The sequence below is a fragment of the Mastomys coucha genome, unplaced genomic scaffold, assembly GCF_008632895.1.
Source record: "Mastomys coucha isolate ucsf_1 unplaced genomic scaffold, UCSF_Mcou_1 pScaffold14, whole genome shotgun sequence".
Classification (NCBI taxonomy): Eukaryota; Metazoa; Chordata; class Mammalia; order Rodentia; family Muridae; genus Mastomys; species Mastomys coucha.
This window is the reverse complement of record NW_022196896.1, coordinates 67,226,438-67,240,356: the sequence shown is the minus strand read 5'-3', so window position 1 is coordinate 67,240,356 and position 13,919 is coordinate 67,226,438. Positions and strand designations below refer to the sequence as shown.

At 46.2% G+C, this 13,919-nt stretch overlaps 1 protein-coding gene across 2 annotated transcripts in view; it reads right to left on the bottom strand.

Annotated features, from left to right (window-relative positions):
• Npas2 (neuronal PAS domain protein 2) overlaps positions 1-13,919 on the bottom strand; it is a 185,537-nt gene that overhangs the window by 19,419 nt on the left and 152,199 nt on the right. For both annotated transcript variants that reach the window (XM_031367287.1, XM_031367288.1), the window contains exons 14-17: positions 13,514-13,623; positions 12,297-12,398; positions 10,237-10,383; positions 2,209-2,409 (exon numbers count right to left, since the gene is read on the bottom strand). In XM_031367287.1, the coding sequence (XP_031223147.1) occupies positions 2,209-2,409; positions 10,237-10,383; positions 12,297-12,398; positions 13,514-13,623 (560 nt within the window). The remainder of the gene's footprint in view (positions 1-2,208; positions 2,410-10,236; positions 10,384-12,296; positions 12,399-13,513; positions 13,624-13,919) is intronic.

The following is a 13,919-nucleotide window of genomic DNA, read 5'->3' as shown; positions in this document are numbered from 1 at the left end:
AGAGAGGGAGAGAGGGAGAGACAGAAAGAGGGAGAGGGAGAGGGAGAGGGAGAGGGAGAGAGAGGGGGAGAGGGGGAGAGGGAGAGGGAGAGAGAGAGAGAGCAGAGAGTGAGAGGAGAGAGAGGCAAAGACAGGGAGACAGATGGAGACAGAGAGACAGAGACAGACAGAACAGAGGGAGAGACACAGAGAGAGAAGCAGAGAGAGAGAGAGAGAGAGAGAGAGAGAGAGAGAGAGTCAACTCATACCATCTCTCTAGGAAAGCTCATAGAATTCCCATCTGCTGACTCTTGCCTCTCCTCCAAGTTAGGACCCACCAACTGTGCAGTGAACTCTTTCTATTTTGAGTATCTTTCCCATTGGATTGTAAGCACCTTGAAGTTTCTTAAAATTTCATGGGCAATGCCAGAACTGAAGAACTCAGCAGAACTGAACCATTCATTGAACTAGGATTTATTTTTTTCCTCATAAATTTTACTTCAGAAACGAAGAGCTCTTTGCTGTCTCTGCTCCTCACCAGTCCTGTCTGCCTCAGGACCTTTGCACGTGCCGGCCTATATTTGCACCACATTCTTCCAGTTGATGTTAATCCAGCTGACTCTCGACACCCACCGTGGGCTTTGCTGAGGTGCAGTCTTCTCAGGAAGAACTATTCTGATCACCTTAAATCTTCGACTCACCTGCATACTGTTCCCAAGCCACCCTCTGACACTCTCTGATGTACACACATTTTTTTTCTCTGTTGTCCCCATTGGAGCTGAGGGTTTTCTTTCTCATTCATAGTTCTCTCAGGGCTGGCAGTACAGTGAGCCTTCAGCAAATATCTGCTGACTCAAATCATGAGTGAACGAGGGAGTGGCCTGGCCCCCGATTTTCTGGCTCTGTCTCTGACACTGACTGGCCATTTCTATGATGACAAGTCAAGGCTTTAGATTTGGCTTTTATAACATCTTTTGGTATCTGAATTAACTCTGCCTTGGTTTGCTTTCCCAGAGCCCCCTGGGCTATTCCCAGCCTTCAGATGTTTGTTTTGTTTGGATGACCCTGTCAAATTAAAAGGCTGGGTTTTTAGGCAAAACTCTTAATTTGGATAAAGATGGACTAAGCTTTTTTCTACATGGATTTGTCAGTTTAATAACCAATAAGAGTATTTGAAAAATATCACATGGATATTGATCATACATGGCTGTTCTCATCATCCCTAGATCATAACTATTTCCACAGCACTGGTGCAGTATTGGGCATTATAAATCATCTAGGGGGCTGAAGAGATGGCTCACCATTTAAGAGCACTGGCTGCTCTTCCAGAGGACCCAGGTTCAATTCCCAGCACTTACGTGGTGGCTCACAACCACCTGTAAATCCTTGTCCAGGGTATTGGATACCCTCTCGTGGCTTCTGTGGGCATCAGGCACATAGCACACATATATACATGCAGGTAAAACACCCATACACATAAAATTAAACAAACAAGCAAACATCTAAAGTGAATTAAAATATTAAGGGGTCTGGAGTGTAGCACCGTGGAAGCACAGTGGTACAGTGCTTCCACGGCATGTGAGAAGTCCTGAGTCTGATCCCCAGTGTCCCTAAATGAGTAAGTGAATGAATTATATAGGAGCACGCACGTCTTGTCTAAACGCTGTACTATTTAATGTAAGGGACTCGAATCTCCTCAAGTTTTGGGCTGCAAGAGTGGGTTTGTGCCATTTCCTGTGGATCTGGAGGATGCCTTTACTTATCTGTCCAATAGATGGCCCAGTTCCCGGATTCTGTACTGATAAGGAGCACGGTGCGGTTCACAATACCCCTCTTTCTTTGATGCTCCCAGGGAACAGATGCTCACTGGAGCCCTAGGAGCTGTGTGGATGCGAAGGCTGCTGGAGAGGCAGCAATCTGCCAGCTGTCCTGCGATCTCCCAGAGGCAGAGGCTTAGGATTTTACTCTGCTCGGTTCAAGCATCTAGCTAAAACCATCAGCGCCGCTTTCCCAGTACAAAGTGCAGGAGAGAATACAATTTGAACCTTCAAAATGGCTTTACAATAATAATTAAATAAAAATCCCACCACTGTACTGTATTCTTTCCCTAGTCCAGAGAAGGGCGTTTAGGTTTCTAGAATTTGACACCTGCCAGAGCCAAGTACGTCTTAGTTGCGAGAGCGTTTCTACCCTAGCGGGAAAGACAGGAAGCGGAAGAGGGTACAGTACCTGGGGGGATATCACATTCGCTTCTCTGAGCAGGTGCTGGTTTGTGACTTGGGTGGACGTGATCTGCCCCTGCAGTGGAGTGTTGACCACGAGCTGGGGCTGAGACGGCGCAGCAGCGGGCCTTTGCTGCAGCCCCTGCTGAGCTGCTGGTCGCTGCGCACTGCCGAAGCTCAGGGACACAGCTGGCTGCTGCAGAAACATCTAAGGACAGAAGAGAAATGCCGGTGAAATACCATTCTTGGCTTCATCCCAGGGAGGAAGCAAAAGGCGTGGGATCCTTGATACACCTTAAAAAAAAAAAAAAAATCCTGATTACCGGACCGAGCAGCAGGGGGTGTGCTCCTATGCTGTAGTCTGCACAGGACAGCATACTAGATATAGTGGATGGGCCAGAGAGACATTGTCTCTGCCTTCCTCAGGGCCACAGTTAGGAGACTTCAATCTGACCGAAGAGTCTTACATCTAGGCTTTCTTTGCACTGACTGATATCCTTCCAAAGTCTAAGCTGGCTCATCCGTGTCATATTAGAAGGGGGAGGAGATGCATGCAGAGCAGAAGGATCCGAATCCTAATGGTGTCATGGCTGCAGTATGGCTCATGTTATACTCAGAGTGGAGCGGGGTCTTATGCCAAACCCGAACTCTCTGCTCAGTGACCAGGGTTTGTACCCACAGTGCTCTTAGGCAATCTCAACCCAGGCCTTGAGGAGATGGGACAGCCCTGCTTCCATTGAGAAGGTGACTTAGCCTTCCAGAGAGAGAAATAAGAGCAGAGAATGATATATAGCACCCACGTGCCTTAACGTCACTTTGTTTTATAATCACGATTTGTTACATAAGCTGTCTTAGACAGTTAAGGGTGTGACACCTTATTAGTTCAAGAAAATGCTGAAATATTCGTGAGGATTCTGATTTAGTTCAAACAGTTTGTACCACACAAGGCTGATCCTCATGTCTGGGTTTTTTTCCATCTCCAGACTCATCCAGCCTCAGATCTAAACCTCTTGGGAGAGAATTTCTTCTATACTGAACTGATTGTAGATTGCTTTTTGTCAATATTTCCTAAACACGTGTATTATGATAAGTACTTACATAGCACACACACTATTAAAGGTATACAAACAATCCAGAGATGATTCAGAGCAGAGGTATGCAACCTTTGAGCGTATCTGGGTCATATTGTACAAAAAAATTGTCTAAGGCCACGTGAAGGTGTCTAATAATGGTGGCCTGTTATTTTGTGTGTCAGGGGGATGGGATGTTGTCATCTATAGAGTCCAAAACCCATGCAATCAAGTTACAAAACACTCCCCCAAACAACGTTGTGTCAACCTGGAGAATTCACAGTATAGGTTGTGGGTTGGATACACTTGGTTTAAAGAACACGGGGATTCGGGCCTGTTTTGTGCAATGCCTTGTTGTATTATAAAAAGGTCTTGAATTCTGTATATTTTAGTATCTCTGGAGATTCTGGAATCACGCTCATTGGACTCTGAAGTGCTACTAAATTTCATTTTAAACAGTTAAGTGCTTAGACTGTTTTTTGTTTTGTTTTTTGACTTTGTTTTTTTAAAGATTTATCTATTATTATATGTAAGTATGTGTAAGTAGCTGTCTTCAGATGCACCAGAAGAGGGCGTCAGATCTCTTTATGGATGGCTGTGAACCACCATGTGGTTTCTGGGATTTGAACTCAGGACCTTCGGAAGAGCAGTCAGTGCTCTTTACCGCTGAGCCATCTCCCCAGCCCCCCCCCCTTTTTTTTTGACTTTTAAGTCTTCTGTATTGAGTGCACAGGGTGGTCTGAAAGCTTCAGATTTTGAAATATCACATTGGTATTGGCTTTGGTAGTTAATGTGGATTATTCACAGTTTGTTCAAATATAAACTGATTGGATGTAGCTTAAATAGAAGATGCACCAAGTGAAATACACCAAGTGCTGTCTTAAGACCCAATTAGAGTTGCAAATAAAAAAAAATACGATTTACAAATTGATTTTAAATGTTGAAGGAACTTAACCAAAAGCATGCAAGTATTTCTTTTAGCCAAAACTCTTGGGCATTGGAAATATGTGCTGATGATCTGGACCACGGCGACTGCTGTGCCTGACCCGTTCTAAACTCCCAGCTGTGCAGTCTTTGGGGAGGAAGTCTCTTTCTTTGTAGCACATGGTAGGTTTAGTTACAGTTTCTGAACCAGGGCAACACAACCATATGCCCACCTGAGGGCAGCAGGCTCGTACTCCCTGAGTGCCACAGGAGATGTGGAGAGGCAGGGGTGAACCTGGGAGGAACACCCAGAGGCCAGCTCAGCCCATGTTCCATTCAGAGATGAAGCTGAGCCGCAGGCTGGTGACCCCAAGGTCAGCAGGGAGGTGTGTTGCAGGGTTTGGTTTGGATATGCCATTCACTCCAACAACCTTTCATACCTCATCCTAACCCAGAAGCCTGTAGGTATGAAATAAAGGCTCTTGATTATTTTAGAGCAGTGGTTCTCAACCTGTGGGCTGTGACCAATTCACCGGAGTCACCTAAGACCCTATTGGAAAACACAGAGACAGTCTCCTTACTATGTAGCCCTAGGTGACCTTGAACTCGCAGAGATCTGCCTACTTCTGCATCCCAAGTGCTCAGATTCCAGGAGGGTGGGAATAAGCCCAGCGAGCAGAGTTTCTGGGTTTCCTTCGTCTCAGATTCAGTTCCTGAACACCCGAGGGTTTAGTGTTTTATATGATCCCAGCTGTCTCTTAGCATAAGCTTTCTGAACAGTATATGGGTTAAGCAGTATCTCTTAGCTTCAGCAAAAAGCCTCATGCTCGAGCCAACTGCTATATTCCTTTGGGCAGGATATAGTTTGCTTGCTGACCAAGGGTCCAATTAAGGCAAGATTCATCGTGACAGGCATTACAGTTTGCCTCAAAGAAGACACACTGAATTCCAAATGCAGTCCCATCATTGAGAATGATCTTGGTCAATACTGGTAACTTCCCCAGCGATTTGGTTTCCCCATTCATCTAATATTGAGTGTGCTAGTTAGGGTTACTATTGCTGTGATAGTACACCATGGCCCAAACCAAGCCTTAACTTCCCTGCATGATCCCTTAACCCCAAGCCTTAAACTGCTACCTCAGTGGCACTTTCACCACTGCCTCTCATATGCTTGCTTCATGGTGCCAAGCCCCGAGTTCTCTGCATGACCCCCTTCTATCCTGGGCCTTCATCTGCTATGGAGGCTGCACATTCACCAATGGCTTCTCCTGGCCTCCCACAGTGCCAAGCCTCAGCTGCTCACCATGACCCCTCATGCCTTTAAAACCACTCCCAACTGGGTGACTCTTTTTTTTTTTTTTTTGCGGTTTCTCAAAACAGGGTTTCTCTGTGTAGCCCTGGCTGTTCTGGAACTCACCCTGTCGACCAGGCTGGCCTCAAACTTAGAAATCCGCCTGCCTCTGCCTCCCAAGTGCTGGGATTAAAGGACTCTTAAACTACCAAGCTCAGCTGACTGTGTAAGGCACAACCTTGGCCACCTATGGAACAAGCTTGTGTGTGTGTGTGTGTGTGTGTGTGTGTGTGTATGTGTGTATGTGTGCGTATGTGTGTGTTATGTGTATGTGTGTGTGTTATGTGTGTGTATGTGTGTATATGTGTGTGTATGTGTATATGTGTGTATGTGTGTGTTGTGTGTGTATGTGTGTGTATATGTGTGTGTATGTGTGTGTATATGTGTATGCATGTGTGTGTATGGGGTTAAGGGTTTGTTTGGCTTATACTTCCACTGTTCATTATTGAAGGAAGTCAGGACAGAAACTCAGACAGAATAGGAACCAGGAGGCAGGAGCTGTAGTGGGCACGAAGGAGTGCTGCTTACTGGCTTGCTCCTCATGGTTTGGCCAGCCTGCATTCCTTTAGAACCCAGGGCTACCAGCCTAGGAGTAGCACCAGCTACAAGGGGCTGAGCCCTTTTCCATCAATCACTAATTAAGAAAGGCTTGCCTACAGCCTGACCTCATGGAGGCATTTTCTCAACTGAGGCTCCCTCTTTTCATATGGCTTTGGCTTGTGTCAAGTCAATATAAAACTATCCAGCACAGAGATATGGGCAGTACATACCTTATGAAGTCAGTGCATGTTAAGATGGAGCAAATGTGGAATGAGCGCTACATCGTAACATTATTCTTAAAGTGAGAGAAATAGATATTTGCCTTTTGACTGTGGTACAGAGATCTGCTAAAGGAGAGAATGGAAAAACAAACAAATAAAAGAATGAAACTTCTTGCTCAAACCGTCTTTGCTCCTGTCACGGAGCTAATGGTTTGGTATGTTATGATGTCCTGTGTGTGTCCTCTAAGGAGTAAAAAAACCTGTTCTCTTTATCGTCTCGCTCTCCCAGTGCTCCAACGAGTGAGGTATACATATCTGGACAGCTAGCTGGCTGGCTGTTTAGCTAGAATGATGGCTGTCTCAAAGAGCCAATCAAGGAACATGTTATTTGCTACTGTTGCAGATGTCCTTATAGGCATTCATTTGAATAACCAGCAGAGGGCGCACCTGCTCAAAAAAGCATGAGACCACCTCCTGGGAGCAAATATCAAATATCCCAGAGAACTTCCTCCTAACCCAATTTTAAAAGAACACACTAGCACACACTTCAGTTCTGAACCAATGAAGTAAGCCCACTGAACTACAGTAATCAACCCTGGCTGGATGGGTGATCCTGGTTTGCATCTGGGTGTACATGTCTGTGCCTCCATTTTACCAACAGAGAAGCCCACCTCAAAAGGCTATAGACGGGGCTGGTAAGATGGCTCAGCAGGTAAGAGCGCCGACTGCTCTTCCAAAGGTCGTGAGTTCAAATCCCAGCAACCACATGGTGGCTCACAATCACTGTAATGAGATCTGATGCCTTCTTCTGGTGCATCTGAAGACAGCTACAGTGTACTTATTTATAATAATAAATAAATCTTTGGGGGAAAAAAGGATTGTGTAGAATTCCAGCACTGGGGAGACAGAAGCAGGAGGATCTCTATGAGTCCAAAGCCTGCTTGGTCTACACAGTGAGTTATAGAATAGGCAGGACTATATCAAGAGGCCCTGTCTAAAAAAAGAAAATTAGAAATAAAAAAATTTAAAAAAAGGCTATAGAAAACATGCAAAATGAAAACGAGACAGCTCCTTAAAGCAAGTAAGAAAAGTATACTAGAACAAATAGATCCCACACTTAAATATACTTTTTCATTATTCACACCTGCAGACTTTACAAATCATTGGTGTCATTAAGGACATACAGAAGTCACTAATATGGAGACACTAAAAAGATGTCTGTACAGTACGGCATCATCATCACCAGGCTTCAGCAAACTGCCAATGTGTCATTCTTATCTCTCGTCTTTCCTCTCTGGTGGTGGTGGGGGGAGGAGTGAGGGCTGGGACAGTTGGGGGGGTTAGAGTAATTTCCACTTGCTTAAATTTTTACAGTTGAATTAGCTTTTTAAAAAAAACAAAACAAAACAAAAAAAAACCAAGGATCACATTTTGGTAGAAGTTTTTAGGATGTATTTAAGTCTCGTGAAAAACAAGAAGCCAGGCTGTGGGGAGGAGATGTTCTCTGGTTTGATTGTCTGTGGATCTCTGTGTTCTTTTTGGAAAATTCCACTTTGAAGATAAGTGCAGAGGGATAAATGCAGATAAGGCTTGGCATCCACAGGGGAGGTGTGCACCAGGGGTGTTAGCATCCACAGGGAAGGGGTGTACCAGGGGGTTTAGCTTCCATTGAGGAGCTGTGCATGGGGAGCTGTATGCTGGGGGCGTGGCATCTAAAGGCAGCTGTACAATAAGGACTTGGAATCCACTGGGAAGATGTACACTGGGGGCTTGGTTTCAGTGTAGAAGACTCAGGTTAAGGAGGCCACTTTCTCTTGACTGGAGCGCCTCAGCTTGGCTTGGCTCATGTGTACCTTTCAACATTCACCCAGGAGCAAACATCAAATAGCCCAGAGAACTTCCTCCAAGCCTAATTTTAAAAGAACTCACTAGCACACACTGGGGCATGGATTCTGCAAGGGGGAGTGTATACTGGGGGGCTTGGCTCCCACACAGGGCTGTGTGCACTAGAAATCTTATGTTGTATAGGAATGTGAGCACCAGAGAGCCTGGCTTCATAGGGAGGTGTGCAAACTGAAGGGCCTGCTTAGCCACAGAGGGGCACAAACTGTAGGACCCAGTACGTACAGGGTTTGTGTATGTGTGGAGGTGCACTAGAACATTTGATCCCCACAGGGAAGGCACACACAGGAGGGCCGTGTTTCCATGGTTGTTTGAAGAACTCAGATACATATGTACTTCAGCATACATCTATGTGTTGGGGGATCACAAAATGTATCCCTGATGGGGACACACCATATTCTTTACAACTGGGAGCAAAAACGATAACATTGTTGCCTGTTATTTTAAAATCTCGCTCTGAGGTGGCGCAGGCAGGAATCAGAAAGCTTCAGCTCTCTGGAGGATGTTCAGACGCCTACCTTGCTTTTTAGCACTTTCTGCTTCAATTCCTCACCCCCTTCCTGTCTGTATAAAAATTCCATTAAAGTAATTGAAATGAGACAAGTTCAAAGCTACCCCCTGGGTTACAGATCTGTGAAGAAAAATAAATCGCACTTTGGGAAGAGTGGTAACAAGTGGCAGTTTTTTCTTTCTTTCTTTCTTTCTTTCTTTTTTTTTTGTGAATTTGACAGTCTGGCGGCTGTGCTTTTAATTTCATGCTACGGCTAGGTGTCTCCCAGTGTCCACGCAGGGGAGTCACTGCAGCAGCCGGGAAAGTGAAAAAGGACTTTAGTATAGTTTGCTGAGTAATGCTTACAGGAACCAAAAAGAGATGCCTGGGCTTCAGCATTGCTATGCCTTGGGTTGTCCCATAGAGTAAGCGTGTTAGGCAGGGGCAGGAAGGACAGGGTCATCAGGTGGTACTGAGGTCCTTCACAACTCACAGCAGAGCTGATCAGAATGCTGGAGAGCTGTGAGCTGATCAGAATGCTGGAAAGAGGGCTCTGGGTCATCCAAGGAAACCACACTGTCACACTGTAACTCTTGTCATGCAATGGCTTCTCAGTTTGCAACACTGTTCATCTGTCACAGGTGCCAGTGGATGCTAATGGAGTCAGTGTGGTAGGGGAATGGGTAAGCGGCAGGGACAGTTCTGTGGTTATTTTCTTGAGGGTCCTTTCTGCTCCCCTGTCTTGCCTAGGGTGGCTGCAATTGCTTAGGGCTCTCAAGGCAGACTTGAGGTTAGCTGCAGTGGCATATGCAACCAAAGGCTAGGCACAGATGATACACTCACAAAATTAAATGGTCCTGAAGTAAGATACGCAAAACTCCAGGGGTCAGGGAATCCATTTAACACGCATATATATCCTTGATATAGATCCAGTATATATGACCCCGGGAAAAAAACCCAACCTCCACACAAGTGACTCTTAAGAGGATTCCAAGAAATGGATCCGGGTTCATGGCCTATCCCACTGCTGTCGGGCATAGAGTGTTCTCAGTGAGTTCTACCAATGGGTGGGGCAGGGAGGTGACAGCCCAGTTTCCTCTGCTGCTTCCTTGGGCTGCAGAGCAGGGAGCATGACTTCATATCTCCCTGTCGCCTGAGGCAACAGAGCAGAGCTATCAGCATCTCTCTTTGCCAGTGTCCTGGCCTGGTACTACACAACCTAGCTACTAAGGTACTAACAACCGGAAATCCAGGACCAAGGGGACATCTAGGCAGGGAAGCCAGACAATAGTTTAATGAAAGGAAGTTCGGGAGGGACAGTAAACAGAAATGTCCCTACAGAAGTGACAGGTGGGGGAGAGGACACTGTAGGAATGTCAAGTTTGGCACCAAGTGGATTTGCTTCATGTGATCTGTCTGTAGGGATGTCTGCATAGTTCTGTGAGGCAGTACCTAGAGACTCCGGGGGGCGGGGGGAAATCCTGACTGAACAGGAGTGGATTCTAAGAACAGAGGCCAGCCTGCTCAGGCACATTACCTGGATGTTGGAGTCCTGGACCAGGCAGAGTTGTTCCTGGATCTTGTGAAGTTCTTCCTGCTGCCACCGAATGTTGGCCTGCAGGATCCGTGTCCTCTGTTCCAGCTGGTCTTTAATGGTCTGGAACATGCTGAATTGTGCTGAAAACTTCAAAAGGAAGTTAAAAAAAAAAAAAAACAATCAAATTGAAGAGTTATTTCAGCCTGAGACCGCCCTTGCCAGCACTCAGAACAGTCTTAAATACCTCTTTCCTGTTCCTTGGTCACTGTTCTCAGGATCTCTGAGAAAACTACTGCCCAGTTCTGAAGTGACAAGGTATCTAGCCATTGTTCCTTGTGCTAATGACAGCAGCAAGCCCCTCTGTCACCTTAAATTGGATCCTGGTACTCTCCTAGTGGGCTTGGATCCAGGAAGTCTTCCTAAACTGTCCCCTCTCCCCTGGCTCACTGTCTGTCTCACAGGCTCAAGCAGCACAGAGCTATGGGGAAGGACACAATCGCTACCTGATATTTGCATAAAGGATGACAGTGGCAGAGAGTGCCCTGTAACATAAGCCATTTCTTAAAGAATAGAGTAGTTGTGGCTGGAGTGATGGCTCAGTTGTTAAGCATAGGTATTGCTCTTGCTGAGTTCCCTGGTTCAGTTCCCAGCACCTATACAGTAGCTCACAACTATCTCTTAACTTTGTCTCCAAGGAATCTGATACTCTGCAGCCTCTGCATGCACTTGCATGCACAAAGTGCACATAAACACATACACACGCACACACACAAACATAAAAAATAAATCTTAAAGAAATGCAGTTGTTATCAGACCAAGAACAGTTATTATTAAGGAAATTTCAAGACATGAAAAAATTAGAATTCTGTAACTTTTTTTTTTTTTAAGATACAAGGCCCAGAAGTGAAAGGGATTCTCATTTCTTGTGCCTTTGGATTGAAACAAATCACTAATTTCCTACTAAATATGTCTCAAGGACTTGAAAAGGAAAACCACTATTCTGATTTCTTCCCCCATGAGGCTAAAGATGGACTATTTTAATTAGGAGACTGGCTGAACAGCTTTGATATCACTGCTCAAGCCAGACGCTAGCAAGAAGCATATGCTAACACACGTCTTTCTTATTCCAGGAAAGCATCCGAGACCACTTCTACGAGGGCATATGTTCCAAAATGTTCCTTCCCATCAGCCATCTCAGATCTGCACAGAGAGAGAGACAGCCAAACGTCGAGAGGATGAGGTGCTGGTGAACGGCCATCTGGGATCCAGGTATAACTTGGGGCCAGAGATTGGGACAATGCCAAATGCCCGTGAAGAAGCTGAAGTCAGAGCTCTGGGCTCAACAGCAGATATAAGTGAATCCGTGCACTCCTCCCCATGACAAGAGTGGATGGCCCAGTGCTCAGGCTCTTGTCCTGTGCCAGCAGGCATTGCATAGCTCTTCACCAAAATGCACATTTGGGTCTCTTTTCTTCTATTGTCTATTTATCTACCAATTTCCTAGCCACTCTTCAGGATCAACTCAAGGAATACCTCCCCCAGGAAGTGGCCCAGAGAGGGTGGTTTCTCTGGTTATCTGCAAACTACAAGTGAGGGGCCTGTTGACAGCATCCCTGCATCTGCGATGCCTCACTCCTGAACTGACCTAAACAAGCCCCCCTCCCAGAGTGTTGTTGAAACTAGTAAGTCACTCAGCACAGCTGTCATGCACTCTCTTTTTTTTTTAAAGGGCGGTGATATTTATAGTATTAGATTAATAGCTTCTAGATTCTTTCCTAAAATGTGAAGTTACATGAAACGAAAGGAATACAAACAAATACAGTGATAGACAAAGATGACTATGAAGATGAATTCAGACACTGCGGAAAGAACATGAAGTGGGAGCAGACCTGAGCAGCAGTTGAGGACAGATATGATACATTGTTACATGTCTCTGTTGACTTTGTAGTAAAATCCCCCACCTAGGGCCTTAGTTGATATATGCATGAGTCATATACTCCAATGTAAGAAGATTGAGAACCTCAGAAGACATCTGTCCCTCTGTCCTGCCTCTGACTCACCTGCGTCACGGGAGCAGGTGGACTCTGTAAGATGGTCTGAGGCAGGGTCTGAGGCAGGAGCTGCTTTGTGAGGTCGCAGGAGGATGAGGAATGCAGAGGAGCCTGGGGAGAGAGAATAGGACCTTTGTTAAACAGCCACTTCTGAGTTGCTCTGCCCTCTCTACAGGTTCCGTGTTCCAGCTGCAAATCCTAGGATGAAGACTCTCAGAAAGCTCAAGTTTCCTGGCTGCACTGATTCCTGTGCAAGATATGTATATAGTTAGCAGCGACTCGTGGCTGGTGTAAGATCCATGCGGCTCTTGAGCCGGTTTCAGGTGCTCTGAGAGTACACAATTCCTACCACTGTGTGTGTGAGGCCACTGCTGTCTGCCTGTGCTTGGCAGTTCCTCTTTCCTTCTGCTGCCTCGAGCTAGACAGACTCCATTCTGGAAGACCAAGGTACTCGTTCCAAGGATGTTGTCACTGAGCATTTCCTAATCACTTGGGTGGCTGCTGGGATATGAGAGAGGACAACTGCTAGTTTCATGGGCTGTTAAGTGTTTTGAGGAGATTAGTGAGAAGACTCTTCTGAAGTTATCCTCATAGGTGCCTAGTCCCAAGCACTTAGCATTCAAAGCATCCCGGGGAAGGGGCGAGGCACCAGAAGGGAGGTGTGCTGTGAGAAAGGCCAGCTGCAGGCTCACCAGCCAGGTGTTCACGTGACTTCTTCAAGCTGCATCCCCTGCACATCAGGGGGAGACAGAAGCATAGCAGGCCACCACCCATGACAAAATATGGTCTGTGGATGACTTTGTCTACAGGGCTACCTCTTCATGGTGTTACGAAGAGGTTTGGCATACATCAACAGCATAGCCTGACACCAGTCTTTGCAGCCACACATGAAATGAGATTTAAGCAGGAAGGGCCCCCAGAGGCTCAGGGGACATGCACCCTTGTGATTGAAGCACCGAGCTCTATTCTTAAAAATCACTCGAATTCTGTATTCTGCAAGTACATATCCACTCTTATTTTGTGGTAAAATGTCTAAAATGAGTTGCTAAGCACATGCAGTGACTTCCTGACCCCTGCCTGCAATACCCGCCCTCCCTGCCCACCATCTGATCACCTCCATCCCGAAGTAAAACCTATTCCCTGGAAAGACTCAGTGCGTTCCCATGCTCCACATCACAAGGCAGCACTCCCCCAACCACCGGAGAAGATGGGGATCCCACACATACCGGCATTGTGGCTGCCTGGCTGAGCCCCTGTACTGGTAACTCCTGGGGTAGGGTGGCTGGTCTTGGCAAAGCTGTGGTGCTGTTCTCACCCATCAGCTTGGTTGGAGTGGCTGTAAGAAAAGGAGAGATGGTTTGTCTGACTCACAGATCTTTCCCAGCTACCTCAGCGAAAGGAAGGACAAAGGCCTGAGGTTGAGATCTCTTATGCAGAGGTTAAGCCAAACCATAAACCCCCAACCAGGAAGCAGGCGGGGCACATGCAAGTCATCCTGATGCTCCATTTCTATCGTTTGGTCCGATCGGCACCCTGATCCAACACCTCACCTGTCTGACCTGAGTGTCACCCACTCTGTAATGCTGAGGACAGATAGGGGAGAGTATACTGGCAAGTTCTTACATCAGTTTG